General features: G+C 41.8%; 1 protein-coding gene and 1 long non-coding RNA gene across 9 annotated transcripts in view; one reads left to right on the forward strand and one right to left on the reverse strand.

Moving 5' to 3' along the window:
* TSC22D2 (TSC22 domain family member 2) overlaps nt 1–3,089 on the reverse strand; it is a 50,962-nt gene extending 47,873 nt beyond the window's left edge. The window contains exon 1 of one of the 3 annotated variants that reach the window (XR_010943444.1): nt 87–3,089. Coding sequence is in view for 2 of the 3 variants with exons in the window: in XM_067737513.1 (XP_067593614.1) it covers nt 87–2,035 (1,949 nt within the window). In the remaining variant the exon portion in view is untranslated. The remainder of the gene's footprint in view (nt 1–86) is intronic. The other 2 variants (XM_067737513.1, XM_067737514.1) reach the window with 2 other exon arrangements.
* Nucleotides 1,895–23,197, forward strand: LOC137224700 (uncharacterized). 6 transcript variants are annotated; one of them, XR_010943449.1, is made up of 5 exons: nt 8,413–9,570; nt 15,188–15,562; nt 16,380–16,519; nt 19,470–19,796; nt 22,471–23,197. It is a non-coding gene; the product is annotated as an uncharacterized lncRNA (long non-coding RNA). The 6 variants fall into 6 exon arrangements; XR_010943448.1 differs by lacking the exons at nt 8,413–9,570; nt 15,188–15,562 and adding an exon at nt 1,895–2,036; XR_010943447.1 differs by lacking the exon at nt 15,188–15,562 and having other exon boundaries at nt 8,428–9,570.
* The last annotated feature ends 1,951 nt before the right edge of the window (nt 23,198–25,148 follow it).

Here is a 25,148-nt window from a genome sequence, read left to right on the forward strand (position 1 = left end):
GAGAAAAGAACCTCCCACAGTTGCATCCTAAACTACAATGTGCGGTCAAGCATTCCCATCAAATATTTCAAATAAGATTTCCATACCTGTCTTCATCACCATCAACAGGAATAGCTATGCTGAATACAGAGGTGGAGAGACTGTTCATAGGTGTTAACTGAAGGGGGTTTGCCAGGGCATCTGCAACAGGAGGCTTCACAACAGGCTTAATTTCAGCAATGAGAGAAAGTGGTGGTTGAGGTAGGGGTTCGGATTTTCTTCTAGTATCGTCAACTTGCCCGACTAAAGGCTGGGTCTGAGTCTGAAACTGGCTTAGGTCAGACTGCGGTAGACTCGTCGGTGCACTGGCCGTGCCTGGCGCTAAGGGCAGCCCCACGTGCTGGATGATGCTGCCGCTCCTGCTGACCGGAGGATGGCTGCCCAGCTGCTGCGCCTGGGCCAAGGGCACGGGTACATTTGGCATAGTAACAGAAGTGGTAGACACACTAGGCACGCTGGGAGCGGGCGCGGCTGCAGGCACGTTCGTAACTCCGGGCACCACGGCGTGAGGGCCGCCGGGCACTGCCGATGGCGCGCCGCTGCCACCCATCTGCGGCGGAGGCGCGGGCTGAGGCTGCCCGGCCCCGGCGGGAACCAGGCCCGACGGCGCCGCGCCTCCCACGGCAGCCGGGGGCACTCCGGCCGGCTGACCGGGCGCGGCCGGTCCGCCCTGCGCGGGGCCCGGCCCCGGGGCCACGGCTTCGCCAGGCAGGGAGGCCGCGCCCATCATCTGCGCGCCCGTGGAGGAGGCGTTCTGGCCGGGGCCCGCTCCGGCGCCCGCGGACGAGGGCTGCGCCGGGCTGGGCGGCTGCAGGCCGGCCACGTGCGGCTGCAGGTACTCACTCTGGCCGGCGGGCTGGACGGGCAGCAGATGGCCCGGCGGAATCTGAGCCTGGGGATACGCGAACTGCTGGGGCGGCGGCGCGGCAGAAGCGCCCACGGCCGGGCCGGGCTGCGGAGGCAGGGCCAGGCCGGGCTGCGCCAGGGTTACATTCGTCAGCGGCAGCCCCTGTCCGTTGGGCCCCGGGGGGACGGAGCCAGGCGCGGCGCCCTGCGGCTGGCTGGGCGGCGGGGCTGCCATCATCTGCGGCGGCCCGGCCGCGGCTCCCGGGAACGGCGGCAGCGGAGCCGAGCTCGGAGCCACAGCCCCACCTACGGGCGGCGGCTGCGGCTGCGGCTGCCCAACGCCAAAACTCTGCGGCGGGGCCGGGGCGGGCTGGCTCATTTTCTCCGACGGGGGTAGCTGTGACACAGCAGTCAAGGAACTGTCAGTTCCCGAGTCGGGCCCGTGCGCCCCCGGCATGGAGGCCACCACCACCACCACGGACCCTCCGGTGGCGCCCAGGCCGCTGTCCCGATCCGCAGTCTGATCAAAAGTATTGCTGTGCCTAATGCAATCCCCGGACCGGGTCAGGACGCTGCTGTCGGAATCCCGCTCATAGTATTCCATGCACGTCCATCGGCCGCGTCTATACGGCTCCCCGCTGCCGTGGTCCAGCTTGATCACGCGGAAACGGGAACTACAAGTGGTGGGGGGCTGCGAGGGGGCGGCAGTCCCTGGCCCGGCGGAGGGGCCCGCGACCGGGGGGGCTCCGGGGGCCCCTGAGGAGGGGGCCGAGGGGGCGGCCGCCGCTAGGGTACTGGCCAGCGCCCCAGCCACGCTGCGGGCCGAAGCGGCTCCTCCTCCGTTGGCGGGAGTGGCCGCCGCGGCCGCCAGCTGCCCGTCCAGGACGAGGTTGGGGGAGACGGTACCGGGAGTCTCCGCATCCCCAACATTGTTGAGCGTCTCTTCGGAGGAGCTGCGCTCGCAGACCTCCTCGGGGCCGTAGTCCGTGGCCCGAGAAACGTCGAATATCTCGGAGGAGACGTCCTCTGTGCGTGACTCGTCCGGATCGTCCAGGCTCTCGGTGTCCTCGGTGATGCTAGTGGCCACCTGGGCTGTGGTGACACTGGTGATCTGGAAGCAGCTCTTCTTCTTGGCCGGCATCTTGGACATGGTGAGGAAGGCTGGAGGGCAGAGAGGCACGCCGCCTCCTCTGCGATCTTGCCGGAAACCAGGAAGGGCAGAGCAGGGCCCCCAAAGACAAAGTCCGCGTCCGCGCTGGGGTCTGAGGCCCGCCGCTGTAAGAGTCACGGGTTGATCCGTGCGTCGGTCGCTCCGCGAGACATCCTCCTCCCGTTTCCTTCTCCGTGTCGGTCTCTTCGGCTCTGCCCCCGTCTCACTCGCGCGCCGGCTCCTCCTTCCTTCTCGCCTCCCGCAGTCGCGGTGCCTCAATTCAATACCCCCAGTGGCGGCGAAAGCGCGATCCCAGGGGCGGGCCGGCTGCTTCCTCCTCGCGTCTCCGGGCCGCCGTGGTCAGTCCAGCTCGGCGCCCCGCGCGGTCAGCAGGCCTAGGCTGGGGGTGGGAGTGGGAGGGCGAAGGGGAGGAGGCGGCGGCGGCGTGAGGGGCGGTGCTGTCCCGCTCCTCGAGCCAGTGCCGGCGTCAGCTCCGGGCTCTCGGACGCCGAGAGGGAAGAAGGAGGAGTGGCGAGTCCGGAGCCGGGGATTCCTGATTCAGCCAGGAGCCGCGGGCGGGCGGCGGAGCTTCGGTGCGGCCGGGCGGCCCTCCCTCCCCGGCTCTAGCCGGAGCTCAGCCCCAGGGACATGTCGACTGTCTCTGGCGGAAACCCGCTCCGGGGGAGGGGAAAGCCGGCTCGGTCCTCCCCTTACAGGGGGAGCCACCCCCGCGGGCGGGCGGGCGGCGGCGGCGGTCTCGGCCTCCCCTCGCGGCTCTTGAGAGAATGAGGGGCGGCGGCCGGCGGGCCGGCAAGCGGCGGCGCTCTGGCTGTGTGAGGTAGCGGCGGTAGCTTCTTCGGCTCCTCCTCGGTGCGGCCGGTTTGCAGGCTCTGGAGAAACTGAAATTCAAACTGCTGAAGCGGTGGCTGCAGCTCCCTCCCCTCAGCCAAGATGGGGCTGAAATGGCCGCGCCAGGGATGCTGGGAGAAGCAGCAGCCCGGCTACCGCCGCCGCTGCTGACTAAAATGCCGCCGCTGCCGCAGCCGTCGCCAGCGCCGCAGCCGCCGCCGTTCCGTGACGCACCGGCGTCGTGACGTCACCGTCCCGCCCCCTCCGGTTTCCTGCAGTTTTCGCGTGGAGGCTGGGGGGGGGCGATGGGCGGGGCTAAAGGTTAAAAAAGGGGAGCGGTTTTTTTTTTAATTTAAAAATATTTTAAATTTAAATTTTGCGCTATAGGTCTTTAAGAGTTGAAGAACTAAAGGCTCTTAAATTCCAAGCCTAGAAAAACTTACAGCCGCGCCAATCGAATGTTTTTATATCGGTTTATTCCGAGACACTGGAAGACTGGAGGTCATGTGCTTGCTGTGTCTAATGTTTAGCAAAATCTTAGTGAAACAAGGCGATAGGAATGGGGGTTGGGGGGGGGTTAGCTAGGATAAGGAGGGAGACGGCTGGAGGAACCGAATCACTTAAAAAAGTCTTTCCTGATAATAAATGTTATCCACTATAGTCAGAGGAGTGAAACGTTGAGAGAAATGGGGATGATTAACCAAGAATAGCAAGCCAGATTGAGTCAGAAAAAGGATCTTATAGCCAGAAATTCTGTCTCCAACAATGGCATCAGGAGATGGTTTCTTGCCCAGGGTGAGGTCAGTTTAAAAAAAGATTGGAGGTTACCAACATATTCCTAATTTTCCTGAGTTTGTTGTGATTCCAGCATCGAAGAGTTCATTTAAACATCTTGAGATTGTTTTTACTTTCAGCGTGAAATCAGCTTATGGGCTCCATAAATGTAGAACCTACTGCGTTAAATAGTTGTAGCTCTTTCTTTTGTTTATTCTAAAACTCCTAGTTGGAGCCAGAGTGTTAGATGTTTTGGATTGGGCCATGAACAATCAGAACAAGTTAGAAAGCACCCTTTCCTGTCCAGAAAGCAGCTATGAAAGTACTGGAGAATTTATCATTTAGTTGCCTTCTGGTGAAAGAAAATGGTAAGGCCATTCTTTTAAACAGTTAAAAAAAAAAAAAGAGGAAGGCGGCTCTTGAACTTTGACATACTAATACATCATTTAGGTAAAATCTAAAATGTCTTGATGGAATTCAAAATTTCATATCTATTACAGCTTTAGCAGTCATACCATGATGGGTGACATAAATCAGTTAATCACTGTACTCAGTTCTCTAATCTTTGAAGAATAGAAGTACTTTTTATCCCAAAGGATGTTTTGGTAATTAAAATTTACAGAGAATTTTTTAGGTCCTTAGTTGTAAATAATATACAGAGATTTGTCGTTTAACTTTAGTAGAACCCATGTCCTCCATACCCAAGTGACTGAGGTCAGGATGTGAAATAAGACCACATAATAACATCCCTGTTTCTTAAGGGGGTGGGAGAGAGTAAAGTAACAAAGTGTAACATTATGCTGCTATTGTGGCAGAGATAGCTAATGGAATGTTTCAGTTCTAAATCTGTAATTTCAGTAATTGTTAGAGACAGTTTTCCATCAGTAAGGTAGATCAACTGGTTACATCCAATATGAATTTATAAAAACTTAATTTCATTTTGGATTAATTTCCCAGATTGTTAAAAGGGGTGACCATTGGGTGATGTTGACTGTGCGGCTTTTGGAAAAATAAGTATTGTATGCCTGCTTGTCCCATTACATTATTTTATAACATCAACCTCTTGATTACTTGTTATGATACTCTTAAGTCGCACATTTAAAGGAATCATCTTAAAGTAATCTGTAAGACCGTTTCTCCTTAAAGAACATGTAAAGAATTTATTATGAAATGAAAATGATGACAAAGATAATTTAGAAGACATCAGTAATGGGCTATATTTCTGGTAAGGACGGGGTTAAAGATGTTAAAAGACATCTAGCAAAAAGATAAGATTTATAAAGTTAAAATGTTTTATTTATCTGTTTAAGGATTTGTGTGTGTTTAAACGAATAAAATAGTTCTCTTGAAAGTAAGTTTTCCAAAAGCTTTAAAGGCCCTAGCTTCTTTTATACATTTGCTCTTTAAAAATGTAAGGAACTTATTGCATAAAACTTCTATTAAGAAATGATAAGAATTCTGGTTGTTGCAAATAAGTGTGAAATCATTTTATAGAGAGCAAAAAATCATATAACTGCAAAAAGCTATGTAATTTCTGGTTGTTCCACAAAAAATTAAAAGCTGTCACGTAACTAATTAAAATGATAGAAAGCAGGATATACATGCAAGTATGTGTGTGTGGAGAGTTCATAATAAGTAACTCGTAGCTCTGTAGTCTAACACACTGGAACTGGGGAGATCCCTGGAGTTCCATACCTCAAGACTAGGGGTCTTACTGCAACTATCCTGGCTTCCTGTCTGCACCCAGAAACTTTAGGTGGAAACTGTGGGAATCCTTGGTTACTGCTCAAGGACCTCCAACTTGACTGTTCTACACTTTCTTCTTCCCTCGAAGATTTAACTTGAAGCAATGTATGAGAAGCATATTTAGGAAGAACAATGCAGGGGGGAAAATGACTTAGAAACTAAGGACTGTTTCCGCTGATTGGAAAAAGACAAAACAAAACAAAGCAAGAAACAACTATGGCAGCAAGATCTTTTCATCATTTGAGAGAATCCTATCCCCAAATTCTGCTAGGTTATCATCTAACCATATCAATTACCAGATGGAAAACTGTTTCATAGTCACAACATCCTGGAATGTAAACTACAGAAATACTCAAGAAAACCTGACTTTTTATTTTTCCAATGAATGTGTATCATATTTAAATTAGTAATGGTACATTAATCCAAACACTCTGGGATAGAGTAAAGAAAATCATATTTTCAGTAGAAATGAAGCAACTGTCTAGGTTAAGAGAAGTAACCTTTAGAATTAGTACTGTCAGTCAGACGGTGACATTTATTGAGCGTTCCCTTGTGTGCATTAGGAATTGGATAGCTTGTATCCCAGCCAACAAATTTTTCTGGGATTTAGAAATAACATATTTATTTTCTATATTTTTATCACTAAATTGTTAGAGAAATACAAAGTGGAGGACTAGTTTTCAGGTTCCAAAAAGCGTTTGCTGGAAATAAATATCAGTTGTCTGAACAAGTAGTACTGGACTTATTACTATGTTTTACCTGGGGTTCCATTTCTGGAACAATATCTTATTAATAACCCCCTGCAGTGAAGCCGTTGTATAATATTATCCAAAAAGGGGGAAAAAAAGGTAACAAAAGAGGACAAAGGCTAATGAAATTCCATGAATACTCTTATAAAGAAAAACATAATCTGATTGAGATGTACAAACTTTGAGAATGAAGTGTGTAAAGTTTTCACATGTATGAAAAATTCTATTAGCTACTCTTCTAGAGTTCAATATGCTATCAAACAATGATGTCTTTTTTTAATAGTGAAGATTTCCTTGAGTTCCAAAGACCTTTGAAGCTCAGGCAAAATAGAGCAATTTGGTGGAAGAAAAGGGTGAATTTTGAACTAATAATAAATACAATGTCCTATTAAAGCTTTTTTTCTTTTATTATGGAACTTAACTTAGAATCTAAAACATTAGTTCTATGGTTTTGAAATCTAGCTTAAATGCTGCAGTGTAGGGCAACTTCAATAGAAAATCTATTAATGACTATATTCTTTTTTTTTTTTTTTTTAACATTATATGTTACCATTTGGGATAAAAGAAATCTGTGTTGCCTAACTGGAGAGAACTTGAGATCAAGAGTAAGCTCCAGGGCTTCCCTGGTGGCGCAGTGGTTGAGAGTCCGCCTGCCGATGCAGGGGACACGGGTTCGTGCCCCAGTCCGGGAAGATCCCACATGCCGCAGAGCGGCTGGGCCCGTGAGCCATGGCCGCTGAGCCTGCGCGTCCAGAGCCTGTGCTCCACAACGGGAGAGGCCACAACAGTGAGAGGCCCGCGTACCACAAAAAAAAAAAAAAAAAAAAAAAAAAAAGAGTAAGCTCCAGTTTTGCTATGGACTTGTTTTCTGACTGGTGACAAGTCTATATTAATCCCTCAGTTTCCCCATTACTAAAAAGAAGCAACATTTTGGTAAAGAGGCGTTAAACCACCAACCCCAGAGAAAGAATGGATGGAAAAAAATAACATGTGGCAGTGTTTTGGCATCTTTGGAAAGATAGAACTCAATGTGATGCTATTGGCAGTAATGTTTTCAATACAATTTGTTAATTAAAAAGAAAGTTACAAAGTGTACATGATTTTAGGAAGAAGCCATATTCTGTCATAGATGAACTAGTTATTTACAGACATTTAATGGCCTATCATTGGTAATGTGAAATCATCACCATCTATTCTGTCCTTGTGTATATGAATTTGGTATATGCACAGATGTGATTATGTATCATTTCAAGTGATGACATACCTTTACTTTTAAGTTGTAACTTTAACACTCACAGAAGAGCATTGAAGGACATTGCCAATTTCTAGACTTCTGGGTTATAGTTCCCTATGTATGTTACTATTATCATCTTACAAATTTTTAAAAAGTGTGTTTGAGTGTAGAAACTTGTATAAGCTTTATATGGACACGAAGGTGGTCTAAGTGTTGTTGACTGATAATCTGTTGGTCATTCTAACCTGGCTAATTGGACTACTTTTAATTCATAGGAACAAAGGGTTGAAAGGCACAGATAGAATCTTGACTACTTGGTATTTGAAGTTACATTTTAATTCAAAACTAGTTCTTTCATCACTGGAAACAAAACACTTTTAGCATTTAACTTTAGAATACTTGAAATCCTACTTCGACAGCATTCATTCTCATTAAAATCTCAACTCATGATCCATGTTTGCACAAGGATTTGGGTATTACTTAAGATGTCCGTGTAATGAGCTGCTTCTCTGCAAATTAATACTCACTTCCCTTCCCCATCTGTTACCTGGGATCTTTGGAAAAGAAGGGAAATAAAGGAAAAATGCAAAATCAAGGTGAAATGTCAACCATAGGGTCGTTCCAGTTGCTGCCGTGAAATCCCTAATGAATAATCATAATAGTATTACTGTGACATCCATTTTGTGGCACATACCTATTTTTAACCTAAATTGACTAGATACAAATATATTTTCATCTTCAAATATTTAGAATATTTTCTCCATCTTCACCCTGTCTTTTCTGGATTTTGATACTAATTTTTCTTTTTCTGCATACTCCAAATGTTTATTCACTGACTGATCTAATTCTAGATTTTTTGTTTATAAAAATTTCATTCTTACTTGCTGTATAGGTACTCCATCAATACAATGGTTCTACCCTCGAAGGAAAAAATATTCAACCCTTTCCACAGAAATGCATATTTTCAAGAAAGAAATTATGTGGTAATGATTCATTCACATTATCCAAATATTCTCTACTGAATTTCTTTCATCTTAACTACTGTGTTTAAAATAATTTTGCTTTTTAATATTTCATTTGAAATATTATATTTTGGTGAAAGAAAAAAATCTCCTAGTAGCACCAGCCTTATATTTTGAACAAACAGCTTTAAATATCTACTCGTTCCTTCATTCAAAAAATATTTAGAAGCCCACTATATGTTGGCTTCTTTGCTAGACTTGGGGAAAACACTTATACCCTTGTTCTAATAGGTCTTATGTTTTAGTAGGGAAACAGACACCAAATAAAAAAGTTGTAATTTCACATATTCATAAGTGTTAAGAAGAAACAAAGCAGTCATGGAAGGTGGGAGCCAGGGCACCTTAGGTGTGTGCCAGGTGGGCCCTAGGAAAGCCTCTTTGAGCCAAGGGCAAGCTCGTTGTCAATAGCCAGCATTTAAGGAGGAGAGACAGGTGCAGACAATGACCCTGAGGTAGAAACCAATGTGTGGTGGGGAGGGAGCTGGAGGCATCTGGAGGGAGCAGGGCCAAGTGAAAAAACCTGTATTTTATTTTAAGTATAATGGGAAGCCACAGGAGGGTTATAAGGAGAGGATTAACATGATCTGATTTACATTTAAAAAGAACCCTTTTTGTTTTCTTAGTCTCTCATAGTTTAGACTATGTTGTGTGTTATGTTTAGACAGATCTAAACTTCTCATTATATAGTCAAAGATAAGTTTATAGGGCTATAATTTTGTCATACCAAAGTGGTAGAAATATCTAAGAGTCTACATGACAGTTCTTACATAGACATTTAATAACTTTAGAGCAAAACAAAAGCTTAATACCTGTAAGAGAGAAATCTTTTTCTCAATGAAACCCTAAACTAAGTTAATGGCAGTGATTTTGATTACTCAAGAAGAACGTGAAATGCCCCATTTAAAAAGAAAAAGAAAGAGAAAAAACAGCTCTGAACAAGAGCAAAAAGGAAACCGTTTTGCTTAAATGCAATTATTAGATAAGTGTGATAGAACCACCTGACAAGAAGAACTTCTAACAAGTAGAGCTAATTTTAGGGAGGCTCAGAGCTGAGCCTCATTTTCCCAGTGAGATAAAAATATACATAGATAAATCTAGGGACACTTGGAAGCATTCAGTGAGTCGTAAAAGAGCCACAGAGGAGGAACCTTTATGGGAGAGGTAGGAGGCAAGGCCATACATTTTGGTATTGGTGGGTTAACTTTCTTTTAGAGATTACTACTTCGTATTTCCCTTTAAGGGAATTTTACTCGGTTTCATGGGCTATTTCTCTGTTAGCAAGAGAATACTAAGATAGCATTATTTAATTGAGGCTATACCCTGGTGGACCGGTGGTGACAACTGGTCACTGGTGACCTGGCCACTTTCTTCACCCCTTCCTTTATCTTCTCCCAATTCCAGGCCGTTGTATATGAAGGTTAAATTAGTTCTTACCGTGGTAAACTCCAAAGCAGGGCCGTCAAGTCTGATAGCTTCAGCAGAGATAGACGCATAGGCCATTACTACTTTCTCTGGAGCACACAAAGTTCATTTATCTTCCTAGTTGAACATGGGAGAAGAAACACCTAGATGTTTTGTACCATAGGACTTTATGTAAATGTGAACGGACTGGTATAAGTTCCAAACAAAAAGGAAAAGGTTTGCTTACCTTATCCAATACTTTTGAACTATATTGTTTATTATTTGATGGTAGTTTTTGTTTTGTTTTGTTTTTTAAATTTAAGGTGTAGAGCATAATGATTTGACTTACATACATCATGAAATGATTACCACAATAAGTTTTGTGATCATCCATCATCTCATAGAGAATTTGGTGGGTTTTAAAAAAATTATTAATTATTTTAATTTAATTAAAATAAAATATTTTAATTAAATTAAAATAATTTTAAATTAATTATTTTAATTAATTTATTTTTGGCTGCATTGGGTCTTCTTTGTCGTGTGCAGGCTTTCTCTAGTTGTGCCGAGCGGGGGCTACTCTTCGTTGCGGTGCGTGGGCTTCTCATTGCGGTGGTTTCTCTTGTTGCAGAGCACGGACTCTAGGCAAGTGGGCTCAGTAGTTGTGGCTCGTGGGCTTAGTTGCTCCGTGGCATGTGGGATCTCCCTGCACCAGGTTTTAAGATTTTATAAATCTAGATTTCCAAAGGACAAGATTGGAGTCCTGGTTTTGTGTGCAACAGCCAACATATAAATGGGTCCACAAAACGTTTTAGCTTTAGCTTTGGTAAGACTCAAATATGCTAGTGGTTGCCTGATTCCCCCGAGGAACCCTCCTGCCTCAGGACCTTTGCACTTACTGTACGTGCTGCTCATTCCCTGAGATATTTGCATGCCTAATTCTCTCACCTTCAAATCTTTGCTCAAATGTCACCTTTTCAAGGTGACTACCCTGACTACACTATTTAAAACTACAAGCTCCTCCCACACCCATCCCTCTTTCCTGCTTTGTTTTTCTCTATCACACTTATTACCTTTTAATATATTATGTCTTTACTTCTTTTATCTATTTATTTATTTATTTATCTTGTGATACGCGGGCCTCTTACTGTTGTGGCCTCTCCCGTTGCGAAACACAGGCTCTGGATGCGCAGGCTCAGCGGCCATGGCTCACGGGACCAGCCGCTTCGCGGCATGTGGGATCTTCCCGGACCGAGGCACGAACCCGTGTCCCCTGCATCGGCAGGCGGACTCTCAACCACTGCGCCACCAGGGAAGCCCTATTTGCTTCTCTTATTTGTTGTCTGCCTTCCCACACTAAAATGGATTGTTCCAAAGAGGTCAAGGGCTTTTTACCTGTCTTGTTCATTCTTGTATTTCCAAGATCTGTAATAGAGCCTGACATTTTAGATTCTCAATAGATATTGTATAAATAAATGAATTTTCCATTTTTTACAACATCTTACATTTTCATTCAATATTATGAAAGGAAAACAATAAATATGCCTAAAATCGTGGAACAGTGGGAAATTCCCTGCAAAAACATATATCTATAAAAGGAAAAAGGGGGCTTCCCTGGTGGCGCAGTGGTTGGGAGTCCGCCTGCCGATTCAGAGGACACGGGTTCGCGCCCTGGTCCGGGAGGATCCCACGTGCTGCGGAGTGGCTGGGCCAGTGAGCCACGACCGCTGGGCCTGCGCATCCGGAGCCTGTGCTCCACAACGGGAGAGGCCACAGCAGTGAGAGACCCGCGTACCAAAAAAAAAAAAAAAAAAAAAAAAGGAAAAAGAAAATACTTAAATTATTAGACAAAGATTTTAAAAACATTTTTATTGAAGCTATTTTATTTTTTGCAGAAATTTCAGAAAATATGCAAGATGTATATTGGATCATATGCAGAAGTCCTTGAAAATACAGTATCTTTAGCATTCTGTAGAAACCATAAGATTGAAATTTTGATTAAGAATACACACTCTTTGACACTAGTCATTCTTAATCATATTTAATTCAAGGCAAATTGAAATATTTTTAATATTTTGTATAATAGTCTAGTTTAAATAACACTTCCTTTACACAGGAAAATTTAATAAATAGAGCCACTCTAGGGGTTAAAAAGTCCTTATCATTTGTTTTTTTTTAAATGTAGGTCTTATAATATGTCACTATAGTAACAAACTTTGGAAAAAAGGCTCTGTTTTGAATTCACAGAGTCTAAGTGCTATGGATTAATGAATACCTAGGCTGAAAAATGTCTTTTATAGACTCCTTGGGCTTTGTTTTCTTCATGTTTGGTTTGACTGCTCTCATTTACATACTTGTTCTCATTAGGGTTTGAATTTCAGAGCTGGCCTCACTCTGCAATGGGAACAAATGTCTTGCCATGTGATACCAACTTTCCATTACATCCTGAAGCACTTGCAGTCCCAGAGGCAAAGAATTTATGGTTGGTACATGAGAGATGGGACCATCACATAAAAGAAGCCAAATTTGAAAACATATTTTTTTCTTGGTGCCAATGTAGTTTCAAGATGATAAGAATTCAGAATAATCATCTAATGACTAAAAATGAATCATCGTTAAAACACTGTTTTTGGCATAAAATAGCTAATGTTTCTAGTTGGCTGATAATTTTCATAGCAACCATGGTATTTGGCATGTCCTAAACACCTTTCATTAGAAGTTTTCGGACCCCTTTGAAGCAGCTCATTATACTCTGAAACAGTTCTGAGAATAAGGGAGAATAATATACAAGTTCTGCTGATATTCTGTAGCTGTGTAGAGAGCATCGTGTAGCAAATACTGAAAATGCACTACAAGATTTCTCAATAATTCTCTAATCAATTAGGAAATTGAGTAGATGCAGCAAGAGACATTCAGAAGTACTGAAAGTCAAGCCCCAAGTTAGAATTTGGTCAGAATTCCAAACTTAATTGTTTTATTCTTTTTTTAAAAAATTGAAGTATATTAATTGTTTTATTCTTAAAAAATAAATAGATGAATCATGGAGGCTATTTTAATAGCAGGGTCACTATTAATATCCACAAAAATAACATGGCACCCTATTTCCATGGAGTTCTGTATACTTCCCTGTTTCTCCTTATTCCTCACTATGTTTTAGAGATTTTTTGGTGGCAGGTATTATTTTAGTTTTGGCTAGAAAATCAAGGGAAAAGAGTATTGAGAATGGCAGTCAATAACTATAAGAACTCATTATGAATCTGTTCATATCTCTGATCATAACTTGCATTCATGTAACACTTTATGGTTGTCAAACTCTTGCCATGTGTCATATCATTTGACCCTTATAACCCTATATCTGTGTGACCCTGGACAAGTCACTCAGCCCATGGCCATGGTTCCTATTTGGTAAACTGCATTTAATAGATGCCCTTAACTAAGTCTACAGGAATGTTCCAGAATTAAAAATAGAGTAGTCCTATGCATTATGAACTCTTTAAAAGAAAGGTATTATTATAAATGTAAGGTATTATTATTTATCTAACTTGGGAAACTGAAATTTAGAGAGAACAAGTGAGTTGGCCCTAAGTATTTAACCACATTGTTCCCAAGAAACACATAGAACCATGGATTAAAATGTTTATATTTTATAGCTTAGATAAAAAGCATGAGCTTTTATCACAAAGGGTAAAATATTGCCTCTTAAGTGGAGAATAGTACTTTCCAAAAAATAAAAACAAATATTTCTTCTGAACCATGAACCCACTAATTTTATTTAAATGTATCAAACTGAATATGATTTTATCAGTTATTGATCAACATTCAGGCTACATACATATGACAACTAATGGCAAAACCAATTTGTTTGAAAAGATACCCAATTTGGGGGTAATTAATCCCATAATTATTCTGAATTACATAAACTGAAAGGAGAAATAGGTAATATATATTTTTTTTAATTAATTCATTTATTTTTGGGTGTGTTGGGTCTTCATTTCTGTGTGAGGGCTTTCTCTAGTTGCGGCGAGTGGGGGCCACTCTTCATCGCGGTGCACGGGCCTCTCACTGTCGCGGCCTCTCTTGTTGCGGAGCACAGGGTCCAGACGCGCAGGCTCAGTAGTTGTGGCTCATGGGCCCAGCTGCTCCATGGCATGTGGGATCTTCCCAGACCAGGGCCCAAACCCATGTCCCCTGCATTGGCAGGCAGATTCTCAACCACTGCGCCACCAGGGAAGCCCTGGTAATATTTTTGATAAAAATATTTTCCAAATATGTATACACATAATCAGAATAATATTTCATATGTAATAGTTAACTTGGTTGGCTAATATAGCCTTACCATATAGCTTATATATTAGAATGAAACCTCCTTAAGAACATTGGATATTTTATAAGATGTCTCAGTTTGAATGACATGATATTCTCTAGCTTCTCCATTATTGTTCTTTTTAAAATGTATTATTACCCAAATGTACATGACTGAAAGAGTATTTGTATTTACTAACATTGCTAACCTCCAAAAAAGATCATTTTAAATTATGTTATTAAAAACTTTTTTATAATGGAAAATTCCGATATACATAAAAGTAGAAAGAATTGTATAACGAATGACAATACTTGCATATTCAGCGGGGTTCCTTGAAAATGGAGAAGTGAGCAACAGAGAGAGATTGAAAAGAATGAGTGTTTAACATGTGCCAGGCAGTGTGGTAGATGCTTAAATGTGTCTTCATTGAATCACCTCTAGTTTGGAGATGAAGACAGTGAACCTGAGAGAGACTGAGGACTTCCTGAAGAGATTAGAATCAGAACCATGTTAGAACTGGATCTGAGTACTCCCCAGGTCCATGTTCCCGCCATGACTCCGTCTGATAATTTATGAACCACCAAGATTAGATGTTCCCAAACTCGTGAAGAGTAACTACTTTCTGGGTTTTTGTTTTGTTTTGAGATCTCATGACAGTGGAAGGAGAGGCCAAGAGAAAGGGGTTAAACCTGTTATGAATGAATTTGAGGAGAAAGGTTGCTGTTAATGAGGTTCTTGAGTGGGGAAGAAAGCTGGCAGGAGGTAGTTCCTTGCCATGTGAAAGAAGCAATGGACCAGTGCAGGCTTTGGGTTACGCCAGTCAATTAGGCCGATATGTTGAGAACCTGTGCTGTGGTTGAATAAGGCTCCCTGGAGGACTTTCTGTGTGCTTATATTAAGGAGTAGAGCATTTATGATACGAGATAGAGAATTTTATTTTTCTATTCTTAAACAAAACAACTGGAAGTGTTGGGTCTGTCATTCTATTTCAATTAAAATGAAGATGCATCTTTAGCTGGAATGTATGTGTAACTGTCTTGGAATTAGACTCTCCAGGGTCAAACTATCTCCACACAGCAGACAAGAAAATTCCCGGGATACCAGGCAATGTTTTCAGCAGGCTGCTGCTACTTCCTGTGCCAGAGAAGAGGAGACTTTGGTTCTAATCCCAGCTGTGCAACTGGCAAATCATCTTACCTCTCTGGGCCTCTGTTTTTCCTCCTCTGAAAAATAAGTAGGCTGAACCGGACAATTCCTGGACCCCCTTCCAGCCCTTCCACTGTGTGGTTCCATGAGAAGAACAGAAATCACAGTTTATCCCTTAGGCCTTTTGGGGGAATAAAGCCAATATGGAAGGAATTACCTTCCATGGTAAAACTCTCTGTCTGCTATACAAATTTTAGTATCCAAAGATTTAAAGTCCATTGATCCTGAAGACTTGCTGGGAAGCAGGTCAGTTGACATTTCCATACACTTATTTGAATGTGTTTTAGTGAAGTTAAGAATTTTTTCTGTAAGCTGAAACTTTGCTTGAGAGTCAAATTAAAAAAAATTTTTTAGTATTTCATTTTGAAATTTAAAGTAATTGACTTGTTTTGAGTGTCCTATTTAGGTACTTTTAAAATCTCAAATAATTTTGTCAAACACCCCCGAAATTGCACTCCACCCTCAGAAATTATTTTAGGAAAAATTGCTTGCTATATGAAATGGAATAGATGAAAATTTAAATGTTACATTATTTCAGTTATTCAAACATATATACATTAATGATGAATACATGCTAAGTGGAAACATTTTACTATAAAATTACATTGTGCTTTTGAACTACGTAAAGTTCATTAGTTCACAAACGGGTGGATAACCTTGGTGAGAAAATGAAAAGACCTGTAATTGCGTGAAAATATAGATTCATCTTCTTTCGGAGTTGTCGTTTGCTCTGTACATGTGTTGAGTTCCTGCTAACTTGACAAGCGCTGCCTACTTGCTGAGGTTACAAAGATGAGTAAGATATGCTCCCTGCGCCTAGGAAATCATAGCTAGTAGATGTTTGTAGTTTGTCTGGAAAAAAAGAGAGCTAATAAAGTTTTTCTATTGCATTACCTCATTTGAACTGATGAGGTGGTACTATTATTTTCTTTATTTTACTCACGAGGAAACTGAGCCTCATAGAGGTTAAGTTATTGTAATGGTCAACTTGTTATTATTTGCTCAGTATCTGTGGTTCTATTTAGCAAAGGCTGAGATCATGTCTGTCCTTTTCACTCTGTAGCCCCCGTGCCTACCACAGTACCTGAACCTAATGGGTGCTCAATACACATTGATGGATTAATAGATATTGGATTATTAGTACATCCAACAAATATTGGATCATAAAAAAACACTAGTAACATTAGTCCTCTCACTCTTCAGGTAAGTGCTCTTTTACTATGCCTTGCTGCCTCTTTCATTATATCTGTTTAGTATTAACAGAATGAATGCTTCAGGTCTGGAAAAAGAATTATGTACCACCTAGTTTTTTAAATAAGGGAAGAGATTGCCTTTGAAAAGCAGAAGCTGAACACCATTGCAAAAATACCAGGATAAGTCCCCCAGATTTAAAACTCAACCATCAAAAAAAAAACAAAAACAAAAACAAACTCAACCATCAGAGTATTCTTTTCTTTATGAAGAAACAATTATGTCATATGTATCAGGCTTTGCCGTTGTTTAATGGTTTGGAATCTTTTGGAATTAGCCATTAGAAGAGACGGCAGCAAGTCTGAGGGTCTAGAAGTACCGTGTGTACTTTATTAGTAATCTGAATGGTATTTATGAAGCTCAGTTTATGGCTGACGCTAAGTATCAGGGTTATTAACACTTCAGAATATAAGAATGGAATTCAAAATGACCTTGGCAAAATTGAGAGCTGATAATCCTAAATAGGAACACATGTAGGCAGGAAGGACAAATGCATGATAACTGCAATGTGCAACTGTGGCAGAAAGGAATTTAGAGTACAAATTCAGGAATCAGAGAGTAATTCTTGCATTACATTCTCCAGACTGTTACTGGAATACTCCTGTCAGTCTTGGGCCTACTCGTTGAAGAGATTTTTAACAAAGTGGATGAGATTCAGAGGATCTAGAAAATAATTAAAGGTTAGAAATTTGGGAATGTAAAAACAGAAAACAAGTTGAATTTTAGTCATGTAAGTTCCAAAAAATGTTTACCACTCTTACACCCTTTCTCCGAAGCTACTCCAAACGTGCTCCACCAAAATGACAGGACGGAGCAAGATAGGATAAGACAATGGATCCAGCACCCAGGCAAAGGGAGTTCCAGGAGATAGGGAAGGGACAACCTGGGTGGCCAGTGTGCACCTGGTCCAGGACCATCCATCTCGCTGATGCAGGTTACAAGATTCAAGGAGAGTCTTCTTTAAGAAGGTGAAAATCAAATTTCTAATGCAGTTGAACATTTTCAGAAAAAAGGCTCAACAAATTGATGGAGAGTTTGAGGTTCAGTTTATGATAGTACACAGAATTTTTGATAAAACAAACAAAAACCAACTGCAAGGAAACAAGTTGGAGCCAAAAAGAAAGGAAGAAGAATTATAATATATAAATGGTAGAACTTACCAATAAATAACCCTTATATACCGACTCTAACATAAACAGTAAGTATTAATCTAACCAAAATTATGATCTGGTGATATGGAATGATGAAGAGACGAGGAGGGGGAAGTGTGTGATGGGAAGGGAGAGGGTGGTGGAAGAAAGCTATGTATTATATTCCACAGTGAGAAGTCTTAGCATATGCCTGTACTTCAAAAAATCAAATTAGCAATATAGGCAAATATAGCATACTTAAAGTTCTGGGAGTAAACATCAAAAACAGCAACCAACCAACTAATCAAATGAATAAAATAAAATAGCTAAAAACCCTGAACATGGGTGCCTTTGATGTAGGGAGAAGGGTGCTGATGGGAGGCACAAGGGGCTGCTATTTGTTGCAGCAAACTGTATAAATTGGATTGTTCAAACTATGTGCATGTATCACTTTGATTAAAAGGAGCAAACAAAAAAGAAATCAAATTAACTATCAATACATAAAAATATAGTTAGGAGGTCACCTAATAATATCCATACGTGGGGAAATTTGTCTTTTCTTAATAGTGATAACTAACTGCTTGTTGTATTTGTGAAGTCAGGATTTTGGCTAATGCTGTGTTCTAGTAAAGGTTGATCTAAAGGAGCTTCTGAACAAACGAGGTGTTTCCTTTCCGGGAGCTGCGTGGGACTAACGATCCACACTCAACAGTCTGGCATGGCTTCTATGCAGTGATGGAGTAAGGCCTGAGCTGCATTGCCCTGGCTCATCTTCTGGGTTCCTTAGAACTCTGTGGGCCCCTGGCAGAGGTGTGGTGTGAAGGACAGAGCAATAATAATTCGAAACATATTACGATGACACCTATTCAACTCTACTACAATCAAGTATAGAATTTAAAGATATACATATATATACACACAAATATTCAAATTATTATTCCTCTGCACCTGTGAGGAGATAACTACCTCTGAGGGGAAGGAACTGACATGTTTTGAGTATCTGCCAAGTGCTTCACAAACATAATTTCATTTAGTCACTCAGTACTGCTATGAGGTGGGTATCACATAGCCCCATTTTACAGATGAGAAATTACAGTTCAGAGAGGTTAGGTAACTTTTCTGAGGTCACATAAGTAGCCTATGATTGAGCTGGAGTTGACCTTAGGTCGGTGTGTCTACAAAACCAGTGCTTTGCCCTTCATACTGCACCTCTGCCAGAGACCCATAGAGCAATAAGGAACCCAGAAGATGAGCCAGGGCAATGCAACTCGGGCCTTACTCCATCACTGCATATAAGCCATGCCAGACTGTTGAATGTAGATTATTAGTCCCATGTATACACACACACACACACACACACACACACACACACATGCTTGTTTTACCTTTAAAATGATGCAGAACAACCAGTTCTCCCATTCTAAATGGATATGTTTTGAAAATAACTGATTTGCTCAAATTATATAGCTATTTTGATGTCTTGTAGATACACCTTGAGTGTGTATGTGTTACATGTGATCTGGTACCGTGAGAAGACTTCAGAAATGCTCAAGGCCTGTAGGTGATGGAATAGTCAAAACTTGTCCCATCCAACCAATCTCCAAAATTGCTACATAACCCCTGGAGAACCTGTGAATCATATAAACAACCATTTATAAATAAAAAACAACCATTTATATACAACCATTCATAGATACAGGTATTTCCCTGAGGGTATTATTTATGTGAGGCAGCTAAAGAGCAACTTTCTTTTTTTTTTTTGCCTTGTTAAGTATTAACTCTAGCACCTGCCTCACAAGGGCAGCAGGGTGGAATGGTGGAGAAGAACCCACTTGTGAAGAGAAGCTGAAGAAGCCCCTTATAGAGAGAGGATGGCAAAGAAAAGTCAGCCTTTGAAGAAAAGTCCTCCTAAGGAATAAGGACCACATGGTCCTGTGGTCCTCCTAATCCAAATGCCAAGAATAAATGATCCTGGCTGATGAAGAGCCACTTGCCGCTTCCTCAACTTTGTGATTCTGCCTGAAATGGATTTCCAGTTGAAAGATTAAACAACAACAACAGCAATAACAACCACCATCTCTCAAATATGCTCTTAACAGGTATTAACAGTTCACTATGACAGTAGTGCCTATTTTCACACTGTGATTCTTTCAGTCAATAAAAATATTTTCATCTTATATACATTTTAAAAAAAGCAGCCAGTAAGCATTTTAATCTTTCCAGAATTGGTTCACAGTAAAGTAGGTTTCTCACCTTTGAGCTAGGTGAAAGAGCATTGAGTTTCTCCTTTGTATTATTCCATTTGTCTCTACTTCAAACAGGAACAAAAATCCTTTCAATAATTTATCAACTAGATTCATTGGTTCCTTGAATTGAGAACCTGCTGCAATCTGAGGACACCCGATGACTGTGACAGGGTAGCTGGCCTGGAGGATCTCATTTTCTATTTAGGGATGATGGTGGAGGCAGAGGAACCTAGATTTGGAAATAGACAATGATGATAAGATGACAATAAAACAGTGTACAAAGGTTAAGACAGCACAAAAACGAGTAAGACTAACCCTGGGGCTCTTCAGAAAGGCTCCCACAGACGAGGTGAAGCTTTGGCTTGGTCTTGAAAGCCTTGTGAGAGTTTTCCAGTCAGACAAAGGGGACCTTGAAGACATTTGTGAGGGATGACAGAAGAAAGGTATATGGTAAAGGAACAGAGTTAAGAACCAAAGTGTGTTCGGGGAATGGCATGAGGCTCCATGTGGCTAGGGTAAGGAGTAAAAATGGGAGGGTGGTGGAGATAAGAAACAAGAGGTAGGACATCCTATAGGTAAGTAACATGACTGACAGGCTCCAAGATGGATTGTCAAGAAAACACTGATGACAATGAGAATGGGCTAGAGTGAGGAGCGAGAATAGATAGTAGTCCAAGAGAGAGCTATGGAGTTCTTTAACTGTGGCAATAAGCATTTCAAGGAGGGGATGGTAAGGAATCAGAAGTCATTTAAAAATGTAAAGCACTATATCATATTATATAAAGATGTTAATTATTGGAATGATTATCTGTCATAACTTGGGGTGTGTTGTGACAAGCTATCCCTAGTTAAATGAAGATTCCCCGTGGCCAGTCTAATGCACAATACCATCTACAGTAGGTATGTGCTACCATCAGACGGTCCTCTCGCGACTCCCCAGAATTGATCGTGTCAGCAGTTTGTGGAACCAGATCGTTTTAGTCTCTTTAAACATCATAAGATAAACTTAGATTGCCCATTTGATTTTAAGTATCCTGCAGACGACAATTAACTTTACTTCTAGCGTGTACACTCATGTCTACATAACTTTTGTGGAATTGGTAAAATGGTGACATTTAAGGATGTGAAAATTAAGGCCTGTGATTTTACAGGCTTTTCACTCAGATGAATGAATTGATAGCTTTGTCACAGCATTTCAGCATTCCAGGCTTGTGATAAAATGGAATCCAGTTCAAGTTTCTTTTAAGCTTCATTTTAAGGAACCAAGTGGCCCTTGTGATTAGATATATAAACATTGGTAAATATGCATGTTTGGATTTGACCATGATTTAACATTTTGACCAAACACCTATGCTAAATCCATCAATGAGACAGCTGAGGAAATAATTTCTGGAAGAATTTTTACTGTTCTTCAGTGTTCCTCAGGCAGGAAGCCACAGGAAATAATGTATTGTGGGACGTATTTTCCTGCAGGATTTGGTGTGTCATTCATTGTACACAATTTTGCTTTCCAGCTGCCTGTAGTTCACATTTTTGTACTTGCTTTTCCCTTCAGGATAATTTGATGAAGTCAGTTCCTCAGAGATAGAAAATGTCTTTTTATTTTTTTAAGGTCAGGTTTTTTTTTTTTCTTCCCAATTGAGAGATAAATTTGATTAAACAGAAAAGATTTAAGTAGCCTGAATTAATTATTTTGACATATGAAATAACCATGATTGCAATTTGAAATAGTCATCAGATAATTGTATTAATCTAATAGGATGAGTGTTCTGGGTTAAATGAAAATAAGGTCTGTCAAAATTGGAGCAGTTTAAGATGTAATAAATTAGAATCTGGGATATGGAAATGGAAACCACCCTTTTCTGAGAGAACCTCACTATTATTTTTATTAGGTATGCTTTTTTACTTAAAAGTTTCTCTGCATTTCTTTTCTTCCCACTATCCTGTACCCTTTCTTTAATGTACAGTAAAATATTTTCCCCACTTTTAAATGGGAAGTAGTGAATAGAATGCTTTAAAATCAGAGCTAATATTCTCACATTAAGCAACTATTTTTTTTTAAAACACCTATAGCAGTGGTTTTTCCAACCCTGCCTATGCATTAGAATCACCTGGAGTACTTAAAAAACAAAAAAACCCAAAACAAACAAACGAAAAAAACCAAGCAAACCAACCTACAAACAAAAAACAGACTGCACTCCAGAATTACTGATTTGCTTGGTATGGGGTTGGGCCTGGTTGTCCACCTTTCTTAAAGTCTCCCAGGCTCGCTCTAATGTACCGCAGGGCTGAGACCACTGACCTCTACTGTTCTCTGTACAGGTATCCCCAGGGTCATTTTCAATCTGCTAACCTTGACTTCCCTATCACCCACTCAAGGACTGCTCTTGGGAAAACTGACAGCCAAGTGCAGTGGTCTAAAAGGGAGAGGCCTAAGATGACTTGTTAGGCTATGGGAAAAATATGAGAACATCTATCTTTATTTTTGAATCTCATCCTCTGACGATATCTGTTTTTTTTTTTTTAGGTTGGGGATGCATCATCAAAATCTTCACAACCTTTGAGATAGGCAGAACAGAAAAGACCCTTTTTCCCATTACTTCGGTCTCTTGATTCTTTATGGTCATCAAAACAGCTCAAATGTTGGCTTTTCATTTCTACTGATTTGCTGCAGAGTTTTCTAGAGCGATGTGTGAAGTCCTGCAACATGTTTGTCTCCCATTTCACAGCCCCAGAAAGAGCAGTATTATATGAAAAACCATCAAATACAGTCTCTTTTGCTGGATCTTTGCTGTTCCCAGGGTTCCTGCTACAGCTTCATCTCCTGGCCCCTTCTCTTGGTAAAATTTGTTCTCACTCTTCTAAGCTCTTCTGAAATGCACAAGTGCTTTTGCGTACAGCAACAGGAGAGAAGACTTTAATGTAGAAATGCCTTAGAAATATCTTCTGGTATTGGGACTTCCTTGGTGGCGCAGTGGTTAATAATCCGCCTGCCAGTGCAGGTGATGTGGATGGGTTCCAGCCCTGGCCCGGGAAGATCCCACATGCCACGGAGCAACTAAGCCCGTGTGCCACAACTACTGAAGCCCGCGTGCCTAGAGCTCATGCTCTGCAACAAGAGAAGCCACCGCAATGAGAAGTCTGCACACCACAACGAAGAGTAGCCCCCGCATGCTGCAAGTAGAGAAAGCCTGAGCACAGCAATGAAGACCCAATGCAGCCAAAAATAAATTAAAAAAGAAAAAAGAGAAAAAGGAAACATCTCCTGGCATTAAGAAATTGTTTTTAAGGTATAATGTTGATATTGTGGTTATTTTAAAAGAATAAAAGGAATCCTTGTGTTTTAGGGATACATAATGTAATATTTGTGGAATGTGCTTTAAACTAATATGACAGTATATTTAACCACAATAATTAAAAAAAAACCTATGTGAAGGGGGAAAATGGTTGGAAGTAGATGAGGCACGACTGGCCGGGATTTGGTAATTATTGATTCAGAGTAATGGGTACATGAAAGTCATTACTATATTCTGCTTGCTTTTTTCGCATGTTCAATTTTCTATAATAAAAAGTTTACAAAAATCCTTTGGGTCATTTCTGGTTCATTTATTTAAAAAGAAAACTCTCTGCCCAGTATAACAAGGGCATCTCAAACCACAGCTCTTGGGCCTGAACAATTTCAGATATGGACCTCAGATTGCGTTCTGCAGTGAATTCTGTTCCTTCTGGGGAGGTTTTCCTCCTTCCCCACTATCCTTCCACTCTTTTCCTTTACCCCTCAAAGTCTGTCTCTCAACCTGTTGACTGTCACCCCCCTGCAGTTGGCATCCCCTCTTCCACCTTGTCATTTTCATCTGCCTCCATGGTTTTCCTATCAAATTGTTTCGTTTTCTGCCTCACACCAAACCCCCCTCAGACATGAAATGGCCACAGCACAATCCTAGTCTACTGAGTTTCTGTTCTGGGGGGCTGGGGTGCCAGCAGAGCCAAAAAGGCAGCTTCCCTTTCTTCTTTTGTGAGCAGATTCTTGATCTCCTGGCTCTGGTTTGAAGTCTCATCCTGTGGGCTCTGCGTCTTCTAGCCTCATATCACAATCCTGAGTGGGGGGATTTCAGGTATTTGCAGATTGAGAGGAGGCGACCTTTCTGTTCCTTTCTCTGAGGCGCAGTGGAAACCACCGTACCTCCTTGTCTCTGTGAAATGGAAAGTCTAGGTGCAGCTTTCAGAGTTTCTGTTGGGGGAATTTCTGGGATGCCTATTTATTTTCCTGAGTTTTTACACTCTTTTTAAATATATGAGTTGCTCTGAAAGTCCCTAAAGCATTTATCTTCATCATTGTAATGAATCCCTGATATTTGGAGAATTTCAGGGTTTTCAGATAACTTAGATATATGTAATCTCACTTGTACAAGCATTTATTGTTTTTCTTTTTTTCTTTTTATAACCGTGCAGGGCACCTGCTTTTGCACCTTCTGTTGCTATAGTGGGAAGGGCCACTCTCAGCCACTTGGGTACAAGCTCCATCCCACTGCCTGCATCTTGTTTTCTTCTTAACTTTCTAGACCCCCACCCCTAGCATGGCCATTAGATATTGCATCACCACTTCCCTTTCCCCTACTGCTCTGTGACCTACCACGTGAAAAGTGTTGGGCCGTGTGAACAGCTAGCATCTCAGCGCTAGCAGCTGCATTCATCTCGCCCTATAGCAGGGCCTGGGTTGGGGAACTGAGGGGGAGGGGCTGGAGCTGGGAGAAGGGGAAGAAACCGATAATTGTTCACTTTCTCTTATCTCTTTGCACTTCCAATTTTAGAGCGACAGAGGCAAATCTCTCACTCAGCTGGTGTTTCAAGGACACTAGGAGAACTAAGCTTAGGACCCGTCAGTCCCATTTGCATCCACAGGACTGAGACCAAACTGGGCAAGGGAGGAAACAGAGGAGGCACCAGGGCAGAGCAAAGCAGTCCTAGGAGGATGAGAGGAGAGGGAGGGAGCCGTGAGAGAAGAGACAGCAGAGGGGGAGGAGGAAGACCGTGAGGAGGGGGAAACATTTACTTTTTCATCGAGTTCTTCTGTTAAAAGGCAGCTGGATTATCCTGTGCCTTTTTGCAATAAAAATGCATTTCACTGGACCTCTGGTGAGATATTTGAAATGCCCAAATGGTAGGGGAGCTATTGATGTGCTAGGATTTTATGGGCAAAATGAG

Source organism: Pseudorca crassidens, chromosome 5 (assembly GCF_039906515.1).
Source record: "Pseudorca crassidens isolate mPseCra1 chromosome 5, mPseCra1.hap1, whole genome shotgun sequence".
Lineage (NCBI taxonomy): Eukaryota > Metazoa > Chordata > Mammalia > Artiodactyla > Delphinidae > Pseudorca > Pseudorca crassidens.